Source organism: Pleuronectes platessa, chromosome 11 (genome assembly GCF_947347685.1).
Source record: "Pleuronectes platessa chromosome 11, fPlePla1.1, whole genome shotgun sequence".
NCBI lineage: Eukaryota > Metazoa > Chordata > Actinopteri > Pleuronectiformes > Pleuronectidae > Pleuronectes > Pleuronectes platessa.
In genome coordinates this window covers 12,835,624-12,859,543 of record NC_070636.1, presented here as the reverse complement: position 1 = coordinate 12,859,543, position 23,920 = coordinate 12,835,624, and the positions used below count along the sequence as shown (strand labels likewise).

At 46.0% G+C, this 23,920-nt stretch overlaps 2 protein-coding genes across 5 annotated transcripts in view; one reads left to right on the top strand and one right to left on the bottom strand.

Moving 5' to 3' along the window:
• The window catches only part of ralgapa2 (Ral GTPase activating protein catalytic subunit alpha 2), a 94,295-nt gene extending 75,876 nt beyond the window's left edge, over positions 1–18,419 (top strand). For 2 of the 4 annotated variants that reach the window (XM_053433879.1, XM_053433877.1), the window contains 2 exons: positions 9,679–9,800; positions 15,687–18,419. In XM_053433879.1, coding sequence (XP_053289854.1) covers positions 9,679–9,800; positions 15,687–15,856 — 292 coding nt within the window. In that variant the 3' untranslated portion in view covers positions 15,857–18,419. Of the gene's footprint in view, positions 1–9,678; positions 13,664–15,686 lie in introns of all 4 variants that reach the window. The other 2 variants (XM_053433878.1, XR_008340008.1) reach the window with 2 other exon arrangements.
• A 3,160-nt stretch (positions 18,420–21,579) lies between these two features.
• On the bottom strand, positions 21,580–23,070 carry insm1b (insulinoma-associated 1b). The gene has a single exon (XM_053433883.1). It carries the CDS (start codon positions 23,068–23,070, stop codon positions 21,580–21,582), a length of 1,491 nt encoding a protein of 496 aa, XP_053289858.1.
• Between the last annotated feature and the right edge of the window lie 850 nt (positions 23,071–23,920).

The following is a 23,920-nucleotide window of genomic DNA, read 5'->3' as shown; positions in this document are numbered from 1 at the left end:
ACACACACACACACACACACACACACACACACACACACACACACACACACACACACACACACACATATGTACAGACTTATTTTGGGCTGAGTGCTCATTATAAGGACGCACTTTAAACTTTCCAAAATAAAAGTGCCTTCCAACAAAAAAAAAATGTCATCATATCCTCAACAACTACATTATTAAGTCATCATCATTATAACCGTATGAACAACTTGGCCTCACAGCCCGGTGTCGGCACATGTCGTTTTTGTTAAGACTTAATCTCTTTGTCATCACATGGCATTAATTGAAATATGTCAAAAATCCAAATATGAGGGCAAATGAGATTCCACTCTTGTCCCCAGCAGCTAACCCTCTCCACTCGCTGCATTCACCACAGCTGTGATCATATGTAACCTGGCGCTAATCATTATCATTCCCGCAAAATGCCTGGCATTTTGCATAAGGCTAGGCAGCCTAATTGGCACGATGAACCTTTCATAGAGGGGGCATTGGAGGAACAAGAGGCTTAGTTTGCGGCGCGTCTTGGCAGGGGGAAGCAGACGGAGACAGTGGGCTTTAACGCATCACAGTTATTCTTTTGCACATGCCACGAGCATCATTAAAATTGCAAAAGCCTCTGTTCATTTTGTTTTAATATTTCATCAGACTGAACAGCATCGTCATAGGGTAAAGATCAAAGCCGTTTGGCATGACCCGGAGTTGCCACACTTGTCTTGCAATTTATGTGTCAGAGTTAGGTTTCCTAAACGTATCAAACAATTTGTAGAACATCAGTGTGCTTTGATTGCTATTATGCTTTGAGTTGGCTACAGGTGGACAGAAGCTGTGTCATCAGCTTGTTAATATTTATCACACTGTAAACTTCATGAGAGTCTGAAGGGAGAAGAGGTGAAACTGCGTGCAGGTAATCAGATGGATTCCAATCAAAGTCTGGCTCCAGCGTGCCCTTCTCGGTTTCATCATTTGACTTTTTATTAAAAGTTCAAATTGAGATCAGATAGATCCTGTTGTTCCCTGTCTCAATTCTGAACTATTCAAATAGCAGAAACCGGAGGGGGGGGAATATGACGCATATTCACCTCAGATAGCTCATAAGATGCCCACCTTTGTCCTGACCTAATAATGTTTCCAGAAGCCTGCAGCATTCATGTCGCTGTGGTCATCATCACAGGACAAAAGGGACCTTCAGAGGGAACTCTTACCCAGTCAAAGACCTGTATCTGTTAATCTTCATCCCTATCAGCCTTTTGTGGCTCATCTTATTATGACTTTCTGTTAATGCTCGATGGAGGCCTGTGTGACTGTCTGGCTGTAATGGGCCTGTGTTTGATTAATCATGTCCATCCATTGTGTTTCACATCTAAGGCTGCTGTGTTAGGACTCATCAATAGAGACCAGGGTTCTTTTGAAAATGAGATTGGAAGCAGGCTCACCTCATCCGAATACATAGACACAGTGGGCTTTGATAGCAGTTAATGTTGTGATGAACAAACCATGCTACAACAAATTATGATGTCACCAGTGTCTTGTGACTGTCCTGTTTCCTCTGGTGTGTGAGGATGACTTGTTGCTTTATCATTTATATTCTGCGAACCCCTCAACAATCGAGTGTGTTCTAGCATAGTTTAGGGTTCAACGCTGACTTTGGGGTTAGGTGCTGCTCTTATGATTTGTTACGGTGCAGAAATCGATTTTTAGTGCCCCCCAGAGGGATGGTGGGCTGCCAGAGACTTAAGACAATGGGTGACTACTTCTTGCAGTTGGCTCATAAATAACCTGCTCATGCCAGCCAGTAGACATCAGATTTTGTCTGCAGCTGTGGCAAACCTGTGTGAAATCACTGATGGGCAGTGATGATGTCATAGGTTAGGAGTGATGTCACAGCCATAACTTCCCATCCCGCTGTCTCAAGGCCAGATGGACGGTAGAGAGGTGTGGAGGTTGGAGCTTAGAGAGGCTCTCGCTGTGGGAAGCTCTCCCCTCAGGAGGTGTCATTAACCTGGGCTTACAGGTTGACCCAACTCCTCTGGGGCTCACAACTTCCAGTTTCCTGGACCTGCTGCTAATTAGGCCACTTGTTAAAACTCTCTGGTACCAGCTATTCCTCCAGAGCCTCTGATGTTGTGTGTGTCGATGCTCGGCCAGAAAATGGACACACAAACACCTCCACTCATCATAATGCATGTGTGACACATTCAGACATTTTCTGTCTGCCTCTGTCTACAGAAAAAAGCTGTTTAATGAGACACCAAGGTTTGAGTAGCTGCCATATAAAGCGGGAGTGGGACATGCACACATACACACACACACACACACACACACACACACACACACACCCAGTCGAAGTCACACTATACCATCACCCTACTGGCTAGTATCTGTCATACCCACTCTCACTTTATCTGTCTGAATCTGTTGTTCCTTCCCACTCTCCCCATTATTCTTGCAGCCAGCTTTATTGCCACATTCACTCTCCCGGTCTCCATCTTTCTTTCTTCCCATGTCTCTCCGTCTAAATGTCTCTGTCTTCCGTCCCGTTTTCCCCATAATCACCTCACACCTCTGAGGGCCTCTGCTGAGACGAGCTTCACACCTCAGCCCTCGCTGTAACAACAGGTACCGCTGGCACTCACGGCCCGGCCTCTCTCTAATCAACACCTGAGCGGCTTTATCCCTCTTTCTTCCCTTTCTCTTCTCCATTTGCCCCCTCCCTGCCTCTCCACCCATCTTCACCTTCTTCCCCCATATTTCTATCCCTCGTTTTTGTGTCTCTTCCAATCCCCGTGTGCCTTTTCTTGTGTACACAGCCTCTCTGCCTCTTATCTCCTTTTGCAGAATGAATAACAGTTCATCCATATGTACTAGTTCATTTCTCCATACCAATGCCTCCTGGAGATGGCACTGTGATCCCCTATTGATTTAAACATGTGCCTGTTACACCATCTACACGTCTGCTTTCATTGTCTCCTCTGGTACTCAGTGTAATGGTGAGTGACACCAGCCATGCATATCATTCAAAGGTTTGTGTAGTTTTGCTTTGCCACCAGTCATTTTTCAATTCTGACACCTTTTTCTGCTCAGGTCCCAAAATGATATGATAAATCATTTTCATATATAAATCTGGAGTTTGCCCCTCACATATGAAATATGCAGGAGGAGATTCTCCGGTCAGACACGTTAACAACAACATAAAAGTATGACAGTTTGTGTGTGATATCCAGCAATACCGCTTTAAGTCTGCATGCAGCATGAAGAGGTGTGGCACGGTGCCTGTTGCCAAAAAAAATAATGACCACATCTGCTTTTATTTTTTTTAATGCTGCTTCCACTGGCACTCTGGTACAACCAAAGCACTCCCCAATCCCTTCCTCTTAACAGGCCAATTATGTGACTGTGGGGAGTCAATGGCACTGTGAGCTACTCCTGAGCTCCTCTCCTCACCAAGGTCAAGCGGACGGGCCCAGGTTAATGGGCAGATGTGGAGCTAAGAGAGGAGGGGGTCAAGCACATAGACACCCTCCACCTCATTTCTAAACTGTCCCTCTTCACTATAAGAGCCCCCTTTTACTACCAGCACGCGTACAAACAGGATTAACCTTGGCTGCTGCTGTAGATGCCCGAGAAGTGTAGGGGTTGTTTCTCATCATGCAGGGCAAAGATATATATTTTTAAAAGGTTTAGATTTTTTATAGACGTTCATTAGGTAAAACACCCAGAATCATTTGGCTTGATGGTCAGCCATGTGTCATCTCTTCAGGTATTATAAACCTACAGTATGTCCTTATTGTGCGCTTTTGTATATATTTACTTAAGCATTATAAAAATCTGTACCAGCAGCATTCCTTTGCAGATTTTTTTCTTTGTTTTATTTTTGAGAGAAGGGCTAGTGAACTGTTCTGTGATCCTGATGGCTGCAACAACAAAAAACAAGCTTCATTTCTCAATTGACCTTTAACTTTGCTTTCCACACCTTCTTTCTTTTTCTCTTTTTTACTATGACAACTCTCAAATTAAGCAAAGAGGGTTGTCAGCTTTTAGCAGTGGGGAATCTTGGACCAAAAAAAAAAGATCAGTGGGCAGCCGCTCTCCCTGCACCCGTGATCCGGCTTCTGGGACTGGAAAGTGGATAGAAATGGAGCTTAAATAGTGAAATGTCAGTAGGGGGCATCTAAGACCTCTTCTAATGCTCCTTTCCCTAATCTGGACCTTCACCCCCTGCCCGGCCTTATCAACAGATTAACTGTTAGAGTGAGTCTCTATCCCTGTCTCTCTCAGTTGTTTGTTCATATGTCCAGTCACCGAAAACTGGGAGTTTAGATTGTTTATTGTTTATCCCATCATGCTCTCAGAATCATTGAACTGCCAGATGGCTGACTTACAGGGGGTTCTTGGTCATTTCTTGACCCATACTCTTATAACACTAACTGATTTAGGCCACATGGTGACCTCAACACAGAGTCTTCATGGTTCCAACCACATTGCATTTCGCTGTGATGGTACGCCCTTGAGTGGTATTTTTACCCCTGTTGATTGGTTTGTTGGTTCACAAGCAAGATAAGGCAACAAACTACTGGATGGATTATCATGACACTTGGTGGAAGAATGTGGAATGGGTCAGGGGAGTACCCACTCAAATTTGATACGGAACCCCTAGGATGGGGGATTCAGGATAATTTTTTTACGCTTTTCTTAATTGTTACAGATTTCCCAAGGAATAATTCATGAATCAATTCAGGCATGTTCAGCTTGATTGAATTTCTGGGGACTGTTGAACCTTGGCAGACGTATGGGCTTTACTGAGTGTCATTCTAGACATTTCTTAAATTGTTTTATTCACACTTTTTCAGAATCTGTGTCTCAACACAGATCTTGTCTATAATTCTGCTTTGCATTTCATGATTTAGTTTTCACTCTTTGGAACTGTGGGGCCTTTTTCTGAAATTAATTTCAATATAATCTTAGCCCGTAAAAGTAGCCCCGTAACAATGATAGGTAAATCAATTTTTTGGGCATATCAGTTGGGTTTTGCGGTTCCCTGTTTGGTTTGCATTTCCTGCCGTGCCTGCACCAACACAAGGATGTTAATGAATAATCCTCAACATTCCTGCTTATGGTTTCATGCCTTTCCATTGATTTACAGCTAATCATGATTATGCATTGAGATTTGTTGCAGTTTTAAAGATTATTGTGGCCGGTGGTGAGAAATGGCCGGAAAACTGTGGATATTAGCTGTTTACATTAAGTAATGGAGCACCAGCTGAGGCCGTGGGGCATCAATGTCCCTGCTGGCTGTGTGTGTGTTTAAAAGATGTTCGAGTGTGTGTGTCATGGGCCAGTGATGGCGTGAGGCCTTTTGTCAGCAGGAGGACTGAGAAACACAAAGACGGTCAAGATGCTACTCTCCAGAGAGACCCCGGTTCAGAGGTCACCATTGGCTCTTTTGGGCGGTTTGTGTGTGTGGGGGGGGGGTCGAGCCTGCGAGCCTACTTATGCACAAACGCCTGTGTGTGAGCATGTGTACGTGTCTGCGTGCTACGGGTGGGGCTGCACACTGCACAAAAAGTATCCCAGTGGACCAGCATTTTTTTGGACAGGTCCCTGTGGAGCGAGAATAGAAAAGGAGAGAGAGATGAGGAGGGTCGGTGGTGGTTTGGCCGATGGGGTCCAGCAGGGATGGAGCAGCCTGCTAATGAAGAGCCATCTGAGGCCTCCATTCACCTTGAACATGGGCCACTGCAGCTGCCCTGACCTTGGCTTTGATCCACAAAGATGCTTGACCCCCACCATTCCCCCAGAGCCACCCCCTGCCATCTGGCCAGCAGGCATGCATATGTATACATACGTGCACACACCCACAGATACATATGTATGTACATGTAAGCTGACCCATATGCACATGCACATTATGTGCCGGCACAGGTACAATCTTTTAAGACTGTGTTCAGTTAGGTTTTTTGACCTGTTAAGTGTGTGTGTGTGTGTGTGTGTGTGTCTGTGTGTCTGTGTGTGTGTGTGTGTGTGGGTGTGTGTGTGTGTGTGTGTGTGTGTGTGTGTGTGTGTGTGTGTGTGTGTGTGTGTGTGTGTGTGTGTGTGTGTGTGTGTGTGTGTGTGTGTGTGTGTGTGTGTGTGTGTGTGCAGAGAAGTCGGTTATCCACCAAAACACATTATCTTGAGTATTTTAATGTTGTTAATAATGGATTGGATAAATTTTTTTAATAGCTTCTGCTCCCTCCTCAACCTCTAAACTCTCTAACCCCAGCCGACCCATCTCCAGATATCAGATTCTTAACTGAAGTTGTTTCACATAAACTCAGACCTGCATGGAGGATTTCTTTCTGTCGTTACTGTTGCCACGCTCCGTAGACATTACATTGGTCTCCCTCTCTTCTCTCTAATAGGAATGCAGTCGCTTGGAACATAGGGCTTCCATGGAAATTCCCAAAGTGCTGCAACACACTCCTCCCACACTGGCTTGTCTTGCTTGTCCACCCAGTTCGGTTGAAAATGACAGTTATGTCACGGGTGACTTGAATTGCAGTCCATCTGTGGAAATGTGGACGTGTCTCCATTTTCATTTTTATATCTCACCCCTGGCTTTATGCAAGTGGTTTTATAACCAAAAATAGAGACTAGCTTTTTTCAAAAACAGTAATAGAGTTCATCATGAAGGCTTTCATAACCCATGGGATTTTTATTTTGTATAACAGTTGGTATTTTGTTAGTTTGTCACAAACATGAAGCTCTCGCTCATCAATAGCCATGCTTATGTTTTTTCTTTTCCCCAAAACTAGGTCAGTGTTGGCAGGTTAAGTGTCCATGACATGGACATGCGTCACTGTTCTGGACGTGTCCCTTGATTAAGTTACTGCATGGAGGCAGCAGCATCTGTGCATATGCAGGAGAACAAGCTGTGCCCATGGCTTAGCAATTAGAGACGAGCAGAAAGATGAGGGAGCGCAGTGGAGAGAGAGAGAAGGCAAGATTACGCCTCACCGTGCATCGGCTCTGATTTCTGTGCAGCAATTTTTTTTTGCCCTCAGATAGCATCGTGCATTTACTTAAATGAGCTGATTACGTCTCTCGCTTTCACTCAATCTCCAAAAGGCCTTTTATTAGTCTCCCGACCTCCCTCACCGCCTGTCCCTCTCCCCCACTGCCTGCCATATATTGTCCCCTCATTTCTTGATAATTCCACGCTATCTTCCTTTATTTTATTCTTTTGAAGTTTTTTTTCCCCTCCTCACCCACGATAATCCATTTGTCTAACTTGGACGGACGGCAGCGGAAGGAAGTAGTGGAGGAGAGGCGTGTGTCGGAGTCAGAGGGAACGTCTGCTCCAGCTGGAGTCAATATTTGTTTAAAGAATCTCAATAACAGGCCTCCAGTCATCTGCATCCCTGATAATGGACAGCCATATGGCTCTGTTGACCCACGCTGTGCAGAGGGTCTCTTTCTCTCCCTCTGTCCTTCCTAGTCTTTCACCTTTCGGCTTCCCTCTTAACTTCTCTCATTTCTTCTCATCAAGTTGCTCCGTTGTCCCATATTTTGTTTTCCACTCATCACATATCGGCGAACGTTTTGTTCTTCTTTTCTTTTCTTTTTTTTTACAAACATTCTCTCTGTGTCTGTTATCCATAAAACCCTGGATATGACCCACCACACAGAGCTGTGACCCACGTAACCATGGCAGCAGAGCCCGGGATGCTCGCTCTTTGTCCAACACTGTTTCCAGCAAGTGACAGAAAACAGTGATGTTACGTGTCTGGCTTCGACTACGAGACGGATATAGAGCTGATAGGGAAATGCTTTTATGTGTTTAAAGTCACACTGCTCAATATCTCCAAAGTGAAGGTGTTGGCCCCGTAAAGAATGGTCAACCACACACAGAATAATAGCAGAATGGTCTGCTGCTTTTTTCTGTTTGCCTTCCATGTTAAAATTTTCCTTTTCTTGATTTTAATTATTAATAAAAAAATACTAGACGATCATAAATAAACATCACCAACATTTACTTGGGTATCCAAACCCACCCTACTGCCTATTTTTACCTCCACCAAGCAGGTTGGGTTTCCCCCCCTGTCTGATTGTTGGTTGGCTTGCTTGATTTCCATGAAACTTGGTGGGAGGATGGTGAATGGGTGAGGGTAGAAATCATTCATCTTTAATATCATCTTTTTCGTTTGTTTTTTTAAACAGGCCCAATAAGGGAAGTGTGTGTGTGTGTGTGTGAAATATGGTGAAGCTTGGCTGAATTAAAGGGGAATGTTGGGCCTTGTGGAAGGTATGCACTCCAATGAGTGCTATCCCAGTTCTCTCTTAGTCAATCTTTTGTGGTATTCTGCCCTCTGTCCATCCCTGTCTGTCCCTGTGAGCAGCTTGGCCATCGCCGCCTCTGGTGTGTCCCGGCTCAGGTGCCCGTCACCCCCACTTCGCCACGGTTCCCCTCAAAGCCATTGGTCATGGCTACCTTGGCCCTCGCTGTGGTGGCATGTGCCCACAGCAGGCCCCCTTCCCAGTCACTGTCTCGTCGTATCTATCTAACCCAGACCGGTGCCTCTCAGCCCAGTCCAGCCTATCTCAGCTCAGCCTGGTTCAGCCTTGGCGTCAGCCGCAGCCCAGTGCCACTCCACCCTGGCAGTCATAATGAGGGGGATGGGGAGAGGAAGAGTCAGTGCTCAGTGACTAGAGCTGTAAGTGTTTGAGAGTGAGAGTGCCTGTTTTTGTCGAGCAATTTGTTAGGTGTCGTCAATCAAGGAAACATGTCTACCACAGACAGCCGTGAGCATAATCGGGCTCATCGTCAAACATGTGCAAACACTGTTAAATCTCAGACTGCTTCACCGTCATTACGCCATCAGATAGACATTTCCGCCCCAATAGTTACCCGCACCATATTTTATCCAGCACTTGCCTCCATTCCACAGCAGACTAAGCTTGATATATCTATGATAATGATATGATAATGGCCATCAGAATGTTTCCACCCTCACTCGGACGCCATGTTGCCGGCTCATTTTATTTATTTATTTATTTATTTGAGCTTTCCCATTTCAAATCCAACTATCCATCCTGCATGCTGGCTGCCCAGGCTCCAGTCACTGCTTGTCACTCTGAATTTCAAATGGCTCCAATTTTCCCCCTGATGGCATGGAGAAGTGGCAGGCAGCCCATCGGGGAGGGTGGTCCTAGACATGCTGCCTGCAGCAGGGGTTCTATTAGAGAGAAGAGGGGTAGAGGAGAGGTTCGGAGCATCACGCCAGTAGTGATGTATTCTTTCTTTCGTTTTTTATGATTATTTTGGAGACTGCTGTCTCATTTGGGGCTGTGTGGCATGGCTGATTGTTCCATCTCTGCTTCTGGCTGGGTCGCTGATGGCGGAGCCGCCCTGCCCAGCAACGCTGCCTCTCACTCTCGCAGCTCGCGCTCACAGTGCAGAGTACACCTGCAGTGCAGCACTGAAATATTCAATTTGCTACCATTGCTCTGATTATTTTTATTCGATTTGTTTGTACTGATGATCTGTTCAAAACACATATGGATGTTTTATCTCTATTCTGAGATGTGATTATTTAAATTGAATGTTAAGAGAATGTTACTTTACCTTTTAGCCTTTATTTTTCATCTTCTGTCCAACATGTCATTATGTTTTGTGCCTTAACAAGAGTTAATCAGCTATGAGGAGCGGGCACTCTACTTGGAGGCCATTGTTCAGAACCACAGAGAGGTCATGACCTTTGAAGACTTTGCCTCGCAGGTCTTCTCCCCCTCTCCTGGCTACCCAATGAGTGGGACAGGTGAGAAATGAACCAACCACATCTCTCTCGTCCTTTATGTTCTTTGCACTCCATCTTTTTCTGTCCCTACATCTCACTACTTCTTCATCATGTCTCCGTCGTGTCCTCTCATGGCTTTTTCACCCCTTCTTCCTCATCTCTTTTCTTTCCTCTTTATTCATATTAATCTGTCCTCCTCCTCCACATCACACCTGTTTTTTCCCTCGCATCCCCCTTCACCCTGCTCATCCTGTCTCCTCTTCTTCCACGCCTACGCTCACTGATGAATATCAAACGGCGGGCCCCGGCTCTCCACGCCATCCAACTGACTTCAAACACTCCCGCTTTCTCCACTTCCTCCAGCCCCACTCTACGCTACTTTGTTCATCTCTTCTTGTGTGTGCACCTTTTCTGTGCAGTTACTGTCCTATGAATATAAGCAGCCATGTTAAATGACAATTGCAATGTGTGCGTGCATGTGCGCGTGTGAAAGATAGCTCATTCGCCAACACTTCAGAGATCCGGCCGACAAACAGCAGCTCGCGGATGTCAGCACAGCACTCTTATCAGTCCATGATGAATAGAATAGCAAACGTGTCTTATCTTGTTCTTCCTACTTGTAGCAGCTCTGATCGATCTGCTGCGCCACTGAAATCAATACAGAATAGCACTTTCCCACTCTATTGGATCCCCACACACGTTCTGTTTTGACAAGGAAAGCACTCAACAATACCACACCATAGTGTCTCGTCATTGTCAGACCTGTCAGTGCTTGTATGTTTTATAGAGATCTTTAAGTTTATGCAACGTTTTTATCCTGTAAGCTGGTTTGTGTGTTTCCTAGAGTCCTAGTTAGTGTGTCTTTGTGTGTCTTTGTGTGTCTTTGTGTGTCTTTGTGTGTGTGTGTGTGTGTGTGTGTGTGTGTGTGTGTGTGTGTGTGTCTGTGTGTCTGTGTGTGTAGGACTTCAGATTGTCAGATGCCAGGTGCAATATTCAGGCAGCCAGGAGGTGGTCTGCCACATTTCCATACTCTCCTGCAGAGGTGTTAAATGTTCCCACACTGACCTCTTGTTACCACCTCTCATCTTGAAACCAGAAAATGAAGGAGAAAATAAATACTGATAACAATGAAAATAGAGGAAGAAAACGCTAAAAGGCCCAAATATTGTTCCGTCTAGTCAGTTGGCTGGTGTTATGGACCATTTTAACCTTTAGCTTCCTCTGTGGCTGGACAGGGATAGTTTAGAGAGGTTAGCCAGGCTTGAAAATAATTTTTCACAGCATGGGACACATATCGCTGTGGCTAATGTGAGACGCCGTAACATAATGAAGTCTGTGAGGCTGTTGTGTCGCCCCTCACTGCTGCGGAAACTCGTTCTGAATGGTAATTTGTATTTCTCCGGAATCTGCGCATGTAAATAGATTAATAGATTAATATGAGGGTGTGTGCATGTGCGTGTCTGGCCATTCAGATTTTATCCAGAGCTTGCTTGCCTCATAGGATTCTGTAGTGCAGTTACTGGTTTGTTGAGAGGGAACATAATCCACTGTGTTAAAATGCATTGTTAGGTTCAGCCAAAGCCAATGTGAGAATATATTTAGTAGGTAAATCATGCAAGGAACAATTCCAGCCAGCTACTAGAATAGCATTCATAAGAGTGAGAGCATAAACCTCAGCCAAGTCCCATTTAATCATTAATTGATTAATCGATAATTTATTTTGAGCAATAGCATTTATAAAGATGGACATCGTCAAAGCTCCAAAATGTGAAGCCCCCAGGTGTCGTGCTGCAATATAATTCCCTTCCTCCTCCATGTGTGCGGATTGGACGTGGTCCAGAATAAGAGTCAGTACACATCAGACAAATCTATCGCAAAAGTTTGATTTTAATTTGTTTTTTGATGCTATGAAAAAGGGGGTGAAGCATCGTGACTGACTGATGAGACTGACTCACGACTAGTCAAGTGCCTCCCTATACTGCAGCTCTGGCCTCTGCACAAATGACGTCATCAGGAATATTTGAGCTTAATTTCTGGAGAGTAGGAGGAAGTTGAGATTCATCGTCTATCTTTATACAGTCTATAGTTTTGATATATCTTTGTACATTTTTAAGTTGTGACCAAGAATAAGCTTTTTTTTCCCCCAAATCATAAACATGACATATCTAATACTTTTTGCTACAGTTATATTGCATCTGAATACATTTTTATCATTGTCTTTCATACCTGATCCTCTGTGTCCCATACAGCTTCATTGAGACAGTGAAGGCTGGCTGACACTGCTCCTCATTCTCACCCTTCTCAATTGTGCTTCTGCCCTTGATGTTTTTGTCCTGTGTGAGTGTGTGTGTGTGTGTGACTGTGTGTACGGTCGTATGCAAGTTCACCCATCCACCCTGCTCTGGCTCCCATTGCTGCCACTAACATGTCATCCATGCTCCATGACAGCGTGCAGGCGTTGGCCGGGGATGGTTTGGGACATGGAGTACCCCTGGGCCAAACTGGACTGTAAGACTCTGCCTGCTTCCTCCACTCTATAGGCATGCCGCCCAGCCACAGCCCATCAACATTTATTCATTAATTTAGGTCCCTGTGAATAACTCTGGGTTTGCACTTCATTTACCTGCTTTGTGAAAGCAAAGCTGGTCTCAGTTATTAGTTCAGATCCTGAATGCATGTTTTCTCCACAAAGATTTAACCTCTGCCCCTTCCTGTCAGTCAACAATACCTCATCAGTGTCCTCCACAGCTTCATCCTCCATGATCCCTGAATGCAACCTCGGGCTACATCCTTACTACTTAGTGTTAGCTGGAAAACACGCCTGACGGCCACACTACTCTGACGTTTGTGAGCTGCATTTAAGTCTGGACGTGCAGAAACGGAGACATTTGGAAACATTGACGTAGACACTCACGAGCGCTTGTTGATTGGGTCTTTTTGGTCATAACTTAGCCTTCACTGATTCGTCAGGCTTTTATCACATGACCCCCTTCTGGACAAAACAACTGGCATTAGCTATAGCTACAGGTGAAACAACATGCATAAACAAATACAAGCTGTTGTCTTTGCTTACAGTTAAACTCTGCATTTTACTATGATTCAACCGCTCCCATGTGGAGGAGACAAGCTTTTATTCGAGCGATGTCTGTATACACTGGGCCACACGTTGTTAGTATAGACACGATTAAAACTGATCCGGAGCAATAGCGCTCGTGTGGACAGAGAGTGTTTGAGTTTGAAATGTTTGGATGTAGCCTCAGTCTTCCACAGCTTCTTGCATGAAGTAGTCCTTCGTGTCACATGAACCCAAAGTCTCCATCCTCAGTGTCCTGCCGTGACTGTCACAGCTTTAAGTGTTTGTTATTTTGCGTCCATTCTCTCAAAAATAACTGCACATGAGAAAAGTGATGCTTCTGTCTGTGGGATAAAACAACACAAACGTTGTCATGACCCCAGCATCGTGTACTCTCTCCCTAACCCTCTCTACTTGTTAACACTTCTGGTAGATGTTCCTCTGACTGTTGTTGCCATGTGATCTGCCCACCATCTGTGCTCTGGGTTTCATTTGAGTTGAAATCTGTGAACTGGGCAGCTTCCTCAGGTACCACCAGACACGGTGTCCTTCCAGGTGTCTCCAGAAACACCTAGTGATCAACTCCTTACATCAAATCATCTTTTATTTAACCCTCCAGTGAGAAACTAACCACGACGCCACACACGCTGCCAGAACGGGTCCCTCCACTCTGGACTTCTCCGCGGCGTTGTGTTGTGTTTAGCTGCCGTGTGGTTTTGGTGTTTGTCCACTGCTCTCTCACATGTTGCTCTACTCTGTTCTTCCCTTTTAGATTAAAAATATCTTAAAGGTCCAAATGTAAATGGCGAAGGTAAGCCCCAAGTCGGACCAGAGGCTTGTTTCCGTCCCGCGGCCTATACCTACACCTTGCTTGTTCACTCATCCTGGCTGTCTTTCCCCCACCCCTTCCTCTTTTTTTAATTCAATACTAACCAAGCTTTATTTACTGAGCACACTGACAAATGGAAGAGGACAGAGAAACCAGGCTGTTTATTTGGGGGGAGGGGGGTGTCCTACTGTTTAGACCAGGCTGGTAATTGAGAGCGATGCACAGTGGGGACAATTAGCACCTGACTAAGTAGCAGCATGAACAATACGGCTACACTTCTGGCCCTCGCTTTCTGCATGTGACACGCCTTTATCTGATCCCCCAGCAAACACTTTTTCTCTTTTCTTTCTTTCCTTTTTTTATTTTTTTTACCCCCCTCCCCTCCCTCTCAGTCCCTCCTCATTTCCTCCTGTTGGAGTGTGCCTGTTTGCCTGGGGCAGACTCTGAGACTAACACCTGCCGCACTGGAAGACGTCTTTGTCATCCGAAGCCTTGTTTGAACTGCCACAGAGGGGAACCAATGGGATTGCAGGGCCATTTAAACTCATGTGTTTTTTTGCCTTCCTTTTCCCTCTCTTTCCCTGGGTCTCTCCCTTCTTCTTTACACGTCAAATTAACCTCGGCGTACGGCAGTTTGGGCCGAGCAAGGGAGCGGAAATACTGGGTTGTAATGGCAATAATGACGACACATTAGCCTCTTCTGGATCTGGGTTATTTTTCTCACTCTCTAGCGCACTATGATAATTAACAGTTGCATAAGGCTGCACAAAGGAGAACAGCATTTAGAAGAGGTGCAGCCGTGGTCAGTAAGTGCCACAGTGGCAGCGAGGACTGTTTAGAGCAGTACATTTTAATGGCTGCCAAACGAAAAGGGGAAGTCTGGTGAGTGGGTGCTGAACTACAATATTGTATTAGCTTAAATAGGTGGTTGCCTTCCTCCTGTGTATCATTTACTTTACACTAAAGTTTAGGCCTGGGAGACAAAGAGTTTACTGTAGGAATGAGCAGAATACGGGAATGCAGGATTTGTTGTGTCCATAAGGCCGGCCCACATTTTTAGCCAAGCCCGTCCCCTTTTTATATTCATATGCAGATTTGAGAATACACACACACACACACACACACACACACACACACACACACACACACACACACACACCACACCCACCCTCTAGCCCTTCACAATAAACACGCACACCAATGTTTCATCCACAGCCCAGCCCTCCTCTCTCCCAGTGATCAGCAGCCCTGGATGCTGCCAGTGTCCACAGTGCTGCTGAGTGTCTGTTACTCCGGCCATCTGCCGTCCCTTTTAGCCGCTGCAACTTGAGATGCCCCTCGGAGAAGAAAAAAATGGCAGGAAATAAAAGGATAGGAAAGAAAATAGGCAACCCGATGCCACCTCGACAAAGCAGAAAAGTTGTTTAAACTCGAGGCATGGGGCAGAGGTGGGTGATTGGGGGGGAAGGGGGTTGGTCAGGGGGCACACAAGCATTGTCCTCACAAGCATTTCATGCCCACCTCCCAGCTTTTTGCTGTTTGCCATCCCGTAATCATAGACGTAAAAAAGAAACTTGAAAAAGGACAACGATGAACAGTGGGAAGGCTCAACATGTTCACAACAAGGGTATAATGTGTAATTTTTATTTACACAGGTCACCTTTCTATCATATAAGCCCTCGTCTAGAGGGCATGAGGAAAAAGCATGGGATTCCTCCAATATTTTCATTCTCTCTCTGTCGTCGCACAAACTCAAATCCTAACCCGTGTCTTTTTTTTTTACAGCTTGTATTGTGAGTTTGTCAATGTTGGTGACAATCCTATCAATTGGATGATCTTGGTTTAGGGGAGCAGCCACACGCATGACAAAGCATGCTGGGATGTGCAACAATCACGCAAAAGCCCAATGAACTCTAACCAGCTCTGTCTCTCCATCGTCGTCTTGTTTTGACAGTTTGTACGTTTGTGTGTGTCTACCAACTCTGCATCTCTCTCTCTCTCCCAGGTTCCTTCACCGGCAGCACGAGCACTGAGGCCAGTGCTCAAGCAGCAGCAGCAGCAGCGGTGACGGACTCTGTCGACCAGGTCTCTCCTCCCATGCCCCGTGCCACAAAGAACCGGGTCTCTGGAAAGCTCCGCCGGTCTGCCAGCGCTATAAGCAAATCTTCCAACTGAGCTCTTCTCCTTCCCCTGATCTCTCTCCCCCCCTGAGTGCAGCCTTTAATATTTCTCCTCAAAGAACCTCACACACTGAGCCGTGACTGCAAGAATCGCCTGTTGTTTGTTTGTTTTTCGCCCGTGTTGTTGTTTTTCTTTGTTTTATTATAACATGTAACTGGAGCATATTGCAATTTTTTTAATTTTGAGTGGCAATCATTGATTTCACGTATACATTTCCCTTCATTGTGGTGTGTGAATGCATTAATTGCAATGGACGTGAGACTTAGCTATTTATGTTCGTCCCTGGTGGTTTCAGCTTAAGAATCAGCAACATAGGAAGTCTTAAATCAGCCTGTGGTGACAAGAAAAGTCACTTTTATCTCATTTTCTTGTGCAGGCCTAATGCACTAGAGAAACGCAAGGTTCTTTACTATAGTAAGGGAATGGGAGACTGCTTTACCCTGTGTCTGTATCTCATCTAGCTCAACTCTTAATGTAACTAAGCACTGAATGACACAGTTGTAAATGGCACCATGCTAAAACTGCACAACAGATTGTAATCCGTTTATAAATGTGTCTGCCTTTCTACTTCTGTGTGCACCTGCCACAACCTTCCTGTGTCGGGGCTACCGCTGGAGTCAGTGAACGCATCCTGGCTGCACCAGTTTGGATCATGTTTGTGGATCGTCTTCCTACAGCAGAAGAAGGATGAAGGACTGATGCATGGGAGAAACCCTCCCCGGAATAATTGGTACTCACTTCACTGCTACAGACTTCCTGGATGTGCAGTCAGGGGCTTTTTAATGGTTATGAACCCAGAGCGGACAATCAGTGACATCTTTCTAACTTGAGCTGGATTCTTTCCTTTTTTTATCTCCTAATTTTCTTTTTTAAATGAATTCCGATGGATTGTGTCACCATTTGATTCATGCGACTCCACTGGAATGAGAAAAGAGTGCGTTTGTAATTGTTTTTCCGATGTTGTTAACATAGGCTCATGTCCTGTAATTAAATAAGTTCCCTGTCTCTTTCCTCTGCGATCAGTTTCCCTCCGTGAGGCTAAGACATCGACATTCCAGCGTTCCCCAAACAACGTTTTTGCACTCGCTGTCATTGATTATGTAGAATGTTTCTCTGTGTTCCTGGATGTACATTGCTTTAAATTTTATTTGCTGATATGTTTGCTAGATGTATATATAGAGAGGAGTATTTGATGAAATTATTTTGCTGTTGTGTTTTATGTAGTCATTTGCTGTTTAGAGGAAAATTGCACCAGAGCCTCAGGTGAATCTTAACTCCATGCACTGGTGTGCATGAACTGTGTGTGTCCATATGTGTGTGTGTGTGAGCGTGGGTTTCATGTCCGGGGGAGCTTCTCACAGTGCCTGTGTAACGTCTGTCCCAAACCACCTCCGCTAACAATAATCAGATTTTAGTTCCTCCTCTTTGTCGTGTGAGACAAACCATGGCTGCCCTGCATCACCTCTCTGTCCTCTCTGTCCTCTCTGTCTGAAAGACACTCCTCTGTGTCTCTAAAGCTCAGCGTCTTGTGCTTCCCACAACAACAAAAACAACAGCAGATGGATTTGGAGTTGTGGGTACCTCTGTTTTTTTCACTCTTTGCGTTGCTCTGTCTTTATCTGTGAATTAAGTGGCACTGGCTCCTCCTTTTTCCCATGATCCTCTCCCCATGTCGCCTCCTAGGTCCACGGGAGGCTGGGTGCATGGGGACGTGAGGTGGTGGGCGTGTTCATGTGGCATGCCAGAGCTGAGCTCTAACAGCCCTCCTGGCAACAGCCAGGCCGGTTCTCACTCCTGCAAGCTGCCCTGCTCAAGTTGTCATGGTAGCCAGGTGTTTTCCACACACACACACACACACTACGCTCGCACCCTCTGAGGGCTCCACCCAAGCTGCAACACTATCCCCATCTGTTGCTCTACTATGCCTTACTCTCCCCCTGCTTCACCTGTCCTTTCCCTCCCCTCTCCCACGTCTTCCCTTCTTTTGTTTAACTCCCTGAGCAGGAAACAGCAGGAGTGTGAAGGTGGAGAGCGTCCATTGTCGTTCCTTTGTTTGTTTTTTGTGAAGAATGTATAAATACATAGGCCTGGATCACATCTATGCTTTTTTATTTTTCCCCCAAAGCCATTTGAAGGAACCACCCTGGATGCTGATCTGAAGATTGTAGGTTATAGATGATGTCTGTTGCCCCCCCCCCCGTCTCTTTTTGGTGGCTTAGACACTGGAGATGTCAGTTTGGACCAAGATGAGGATTGTGTGTCTTATATATACGTGAAGAAAAACGAGCTAGTGTTAGTTCCTAGTATGTCGCCTCTTTTCTTCTCGTTTTTCGAAAAATCCTTGTACATTGTGTCAAATTTGAGGGCGTCAGCGTCCTCTAATATAAATATATGAATGCCTGTAATATAATCTTTGTATAAGAGAGAGGAGGAAAAAAAGCTTGAAGATTTCATCATTACTTGTCAACATATCAAACTGTTTTTAACGACCGAAGTCCTGCTATCTTTATTAGAAATGTGAAAAATTTAAACATTTCATTAAATCAATTTGATCTGATCTTACTTTGTTGCGTTTCTTTTCTCTCCACAGCCCAACTTGTGTAACCTCAGATTTTGTGTGTGTGTGTGTGTGTGTGTGTGTGTGTGTGTGTGTGTGTGTGTGTGTGTGTGTGTGTGTGTGTGTGTGTGTGTGTGTGTGTGTGTGTGTGTGTGTGTGTGTGTGTGTGTGTGTGTGTGTGTGTGTGTGTGTGTGTGTGTGTGTGTGTGTGTGTGTGTGTGCGCGCGCGTGCGCGCGCGCTGACATGATAGTGCTGTTACCATGGGCTTCCTGACCCTGGTCTGTGCTATAGCAGCAGCAGCAGCGGTGGCGGCAGCAGGGGTAACCTGACCCTCCTTCCATCTGTCTCCCCTGCTGCTCAGCCCGGCTTAGAGGGGGCGAGCATAATGGGTCCTCACCAGGAGGTACAGGTGCAATGGTTGCTGCACCTACGGGTGCCCTCGCCTTGCCTGGTCCACAAAAAGACGCAAGAGAAGCACTTGACTCTAATTGAAGTCCCTAAAACAGTTTGTGTGAAAAAGGAGGGTGAGAAGGAGCCTAATGTCGCCTCATTTCCATCCAGCTCGGGGCTTCTTTCCCTCGCTCACTGTGAGCGTTTAGAGAAGAACATGCAGGAGCTGGGTGTCTCAGTGATTATTACCACATACTTCAGTCATATTACATGTGTCACACTGATGGCTGCAGTGTATTTTCACACTTTAAAATAACTCGGCCTTAATGTGTTGTCTCTGATGCTGTGAGGAGCAGTGACATTTATTTAAAAAGTAGGTCTTGTGCTTTCCGGCCTTGGGCAGGTGCAGAGAGTTAGTGAGCAGCAGCAAAAGAAGAGAATCAGGAGCTGAAGTCAGTGAAAAGGTGACTTGTGTTCACTAATTACTCAATATCACTGAAGACTTTAAGGTTTTAGCATCAGTGTAGATGCTCCACGGGTGAAGTCCTGGTCAGTGTGTGCCTGTGCACGGCTGAATTACAACCACCTCGCTGCTGTCCACGCTGTGGAGGTCAGACATGAAACCCTGACGTGTCCCAAATTCGCAAGAGACCGCACAAAAACTCGAGCCGCGTGAGTCCCGCAGAGCAGACAGATGTTTTACTGCTGCAGAGGTGAGCTCTGATCCACCACCTCCTTGTCCTCCTGTCACGTCCTGACGTGGTATTAGGCAGGGGATTTATGATTAGGCCCTAAGTGCCTCTCTTCTGTGGCAGGGAAACGGGGACTATTGAGCCGCTGCAGCGATGATTTACTGCGGAGCGAGGCTGATAAACGGGGGGAGGCGAAGGCGAGTGGCAGAGAGAGGGCGGCTGAGGTTTGCGCCTCCTGAGGATAACAGGTGCGCACTGGGTTCGTCGTGTGATCAGATGTGAGGGAGACGGAGCCGCTTAAAACTGAAGTCGTGTGAAATAAACTTGTTTCTCATCAGTTCCTTGTTTTGCCTTATTTGTGGAGGCCCGCGGACCGCAGTGTGGGAACCAGCTTTAAAAACGGATCGGCCCTAAGAGCTGAAATGAAACTGCACTTGTTCTCTTTTCAAAATGAGAAAGTATCGGTGATATAAACCAAAATGTGACTCCATATTTCCAAGACCCCGAAATCCACTCAAAACTCTGAAGCAAGTTCGAATGTGTACTTTTAAATTGAGGTAATTTGTGAAAGATTTCTGAGGTTAGTTTTACGCACAGGATCTAATTGAGTCCTTGACGAGGCCTTTTATATGTATTAATAAATCAACCCCTTCATTTATTCTTTCGTGTGATAATTTAAATTACAATATTTAAATGATAATATCTTTGTTTTTTTATAATACGTTTGACAGGACATTACTATCAGCCACAAGTTTCTCCAAATGCAAAACATTACAGAAACTTTTCCTAAACTCTAACTTTTTCAATAAAACAATGATCAAGAAGGGGATTAGCTCTAAATTGGATTCATTCAATCGAGTTTCTGCAAAAATAGAACTCACACAAGAAATATGACGGTTACTTGCGTTAAGCAATAAAGTTCAGTCGCTGCTTCTCGCGCGTGAAGAAAAGTTAGAGCACCTCCACACCACAGGTCCTTTTGAAAATATTTTTTTTATTTCGATAGACAACAACGATATACACGTACAATCAAAGCGCTATAAAAGCCAACATTTAAGAAAAATAACTTGTCCTTAAAAAAGATTGCATCTAAGGTAAGAGCTTTACGTTTTGTTTTTTTAACTTTCTGTTTTAGAAGAGCTGTGGAGATTGAAGATTAGAAACCGACCCACGACCCAAAAAAAGCGTCACAACTCATAAAACTTGATAAAAGAAAGAAAGGAACATTGTTTAAATTAAAAAATTAAAAAAAACATTTTGGCTATACGACATGTAAACTGCCAGAACGATTCACAGGGAAAAAATCACAACAAACACAACAATAAGTTACATAAAATAATTCCAATAAATAAATAAATAAACATCGTGATGAAAAATATTGCAACAATCTTCGATAATAATTATAAAATATGTGCCAGGATTCAAAATTAAAACAATCTATGTTGACTTTAAGGCAGTTGTACAGCGGGATTTGGATGTAGACTATTTCACACTAGGCTTTTTTTACTAAAGGCATTTGTGGTTCTACTAAAACAGGGAATGCTTCAGTCACACTTTTAGGATTTTCTTCCCACCTGGACAAAAGTTGAGAAGTTTTGTCATTCACAAACAAATAGCGTAAAGCTACGGTGATGGGGCAATCACTGTCGGTGAATCCAAAAAGGCTTGGATGGGGGTGAGAAAAGAGGGAATTCTGGGAATTTAAAGACATTTCTTAGGTCTAGAAGCTATCGTCGAGCACATGTGCTGTCCTAGAAAAATACCTCATAACAGTCAAACTAACGCTTTGTATTCTTTTTTTTCTTGATAAACTAATTTGAGAGAGAAAGTCTCAAAATAGGCCTATTCAAATATAGAGAAGCATTCAACAATCACTGATTGGCATTATGGAGAAAAAAAGACACCTCATGAAACACCACTGAAACATCAAACCAGCCCTGCCTCTCATTGGCCTAAAGTTATGGCAGCGAGCATCACCAACTCTTTTTTTTTTCAACCTCATAGCCACTTTTTCTTGTTGTTATTTTTTTAATTCACCACATCAAAGGCACGTGTAGAGTGTTGTCTCTCTTTTTCCTCAGCAGGCTGGGCGCACCGGCATCTGGAGCAGGATCACCTGCCTGTTCTCCGACGGGTGGCACTTGTTTATGTGCCTGGTGAGGCCCGGCGAGCTGTACAGGGTGGCGGGGCAGTATTTGCACGGGTAGATCTGGGAGGAGTGCATGAGGCGCAGGTGTCGCTCCTGGCCGGCCCTGCTGGTGAAACTCTCCCCGCACACCGGGCACAGCAGGCAATCCACCGGGCTCAGGTTGAGGGGGCTTTGGTTTGAGGCTTCTTCTGAGCAGGAGGAGGAGGAGGAGGAGGAGGATGAGGAGGAGGGTGGTGGTGGTGGTGGTGGTGGTGGAGCAGTAGAGGAGGAAAGTGGCACCGGAGCCGGCTCTGCAGCGCGCTCGCCGGTTGGAAACCCGTGCTCCTCCATCACTTTCTTTTGCAAGGCCTGGTGTCCCATGATATGCTTTCTTAGGTATGCCTGACGCTTAAACCTCTTCCCGCAGTACTGGCAGTCATACGAGCCGTCCTCTGAGCCCGACTCGGACAGACCGGGACTCGGGGTGTCTCTGTCACTCATGTCTTTGGCTTCGTCGGCTGCTGACTTGACGCCGAGCGGTGGGATTTTGGCCGTTTCAGCTTTGGTGCCCTGCGCGGGGGGCATCGCCTGTGCGCCGGTGGTCCGGGGCTTGTGCCAGCGGCGGTGGGAGGCGAGGTTGGCGGGGCAGCTGAACATCTTGTCGCACTCGGGACACCGGTACTCGACCCTGACGATGCGGGAGCACTTGTGCTGAGCCAGGGAGAAGGGATCCGCGTACGCCTCTTTGCACAGCTGACACACAAACTCCCCCAGAGGCTGGTTCCCTCCGGAGGCAGGCGCCCTCGGCTTCCCCTCCACCGGCCCCTCTTTGATTTTGAGCCCGAGCACAGGAGAAGTCGTCATCTCGTCTTCAAAGTTGAGTTTTCTGATGGCTTTTGGTTTCTTTGTGGCGGGTTTAGATTTGCGCTCTGTGCCGTCGGCGGTTCTTTTGGTGCCGGCCCGGTTGCTCGGTGCCGGGAGGCTGCTGCTGGTGGTGCCGCGGCGGCTGCTGTTGCTGGTGCCGATTTTCAGGTCGACCGGGACGTACAGGAGATGGTCCAAGCCGGAGAGGGAGGCAGGTGTCGGGAATGACTCGGCAGAAATAGGCGAGCCCAGATTGAAACTTCGCTCGAAATATCCCCTGTCGTGCTCCTTGCTGATGGGCCGGGTGGGGCTGTAAAGGGCTTGGCACGCCGCCTCTGGGTTACCGAACTGTGCCGGCTTCTCCAGTCTTGGCACCGGCGCCGCAGCTGCCATGAAAAACGGGATCGCTGCGGCGCGGTCCGGACTGGAAGCCGTGCAAAACGCCGGGGAGAGGTTCGTGTGGCTCGGGTAGGCAGCTGGGGTGGGTAGCTCCTGGAAGTCATCTTCGTCCGACCGAGTCCTGTAGGAAACATGTGCAGATTTCCTGTTTCTTTTTACCAGGAATCCTTTGGGCATCTTGGCGAGTGGCGGCGGAAAGGCACTTCGGGGAGGTGGGCGAAGTCTCGAGAATCCAGGTTTGTTCAAAATATGGCAACACCAGAGGCTTGTGGGACTTTATCTGCCCCGGTCTATTGATCCTTCTGTTGCTGAAATGTTTTCGTCTCCAAGGCATAGCTCCACTCTTTTTATGCCGGAATGATGCTATTGTTCTCGCCCCCCCTGTTGCAGCCTCCCCGACCAATCGGAGGAAACCAGGACCCCAGTGGATTTGATTGTGGGAGGGCTCAGAGTCTGGGTTTGGTGGATTTCGTTGGAGGATGTGCAGATAGCTCAGCAGATGCACTGGCGGTTTATTACATTAATGTGTGCCCCTCCCCGACAGAGGCACACGCCGGGACCCTCCTCTTTTTACGGTCTGATGGGCCCTTATACAAATGCACACGTGCCACGGCTTTGTGGCTCTCCTCTGGGGGGCCCAGAGCTGCTAAGAGGAAATGTCCGTCAATGCCACTATCATCACAGTTTAGAATTAAGACGGTGAGGAGACGAGCTTGGTTAAATACAAACCAACAGCTCAGTTTGGTCCTTTTTCTGCTTTGATGTTCAAAAGAGAGAAGAAACTGTAAAATCCTGCCATGTTTTGAAGGTTTTCTCAAAATGTCACCTGCACACGCTTCACAGCTGTTTATTCCCTCTATCCGTACTTCTTTACACGCGACCTTTACGCGCACTACGCAGGCCGTGCCAGCAAACTATACAGCCCGTGCAGTTTTTTATAGACCTTAGTTTTATTATGTCTTAAATAAACACCATGGAGGGAGTGCTTCTTTATTTTTGGGGCACGTGTCTGTCTCGGTAGTTTAAC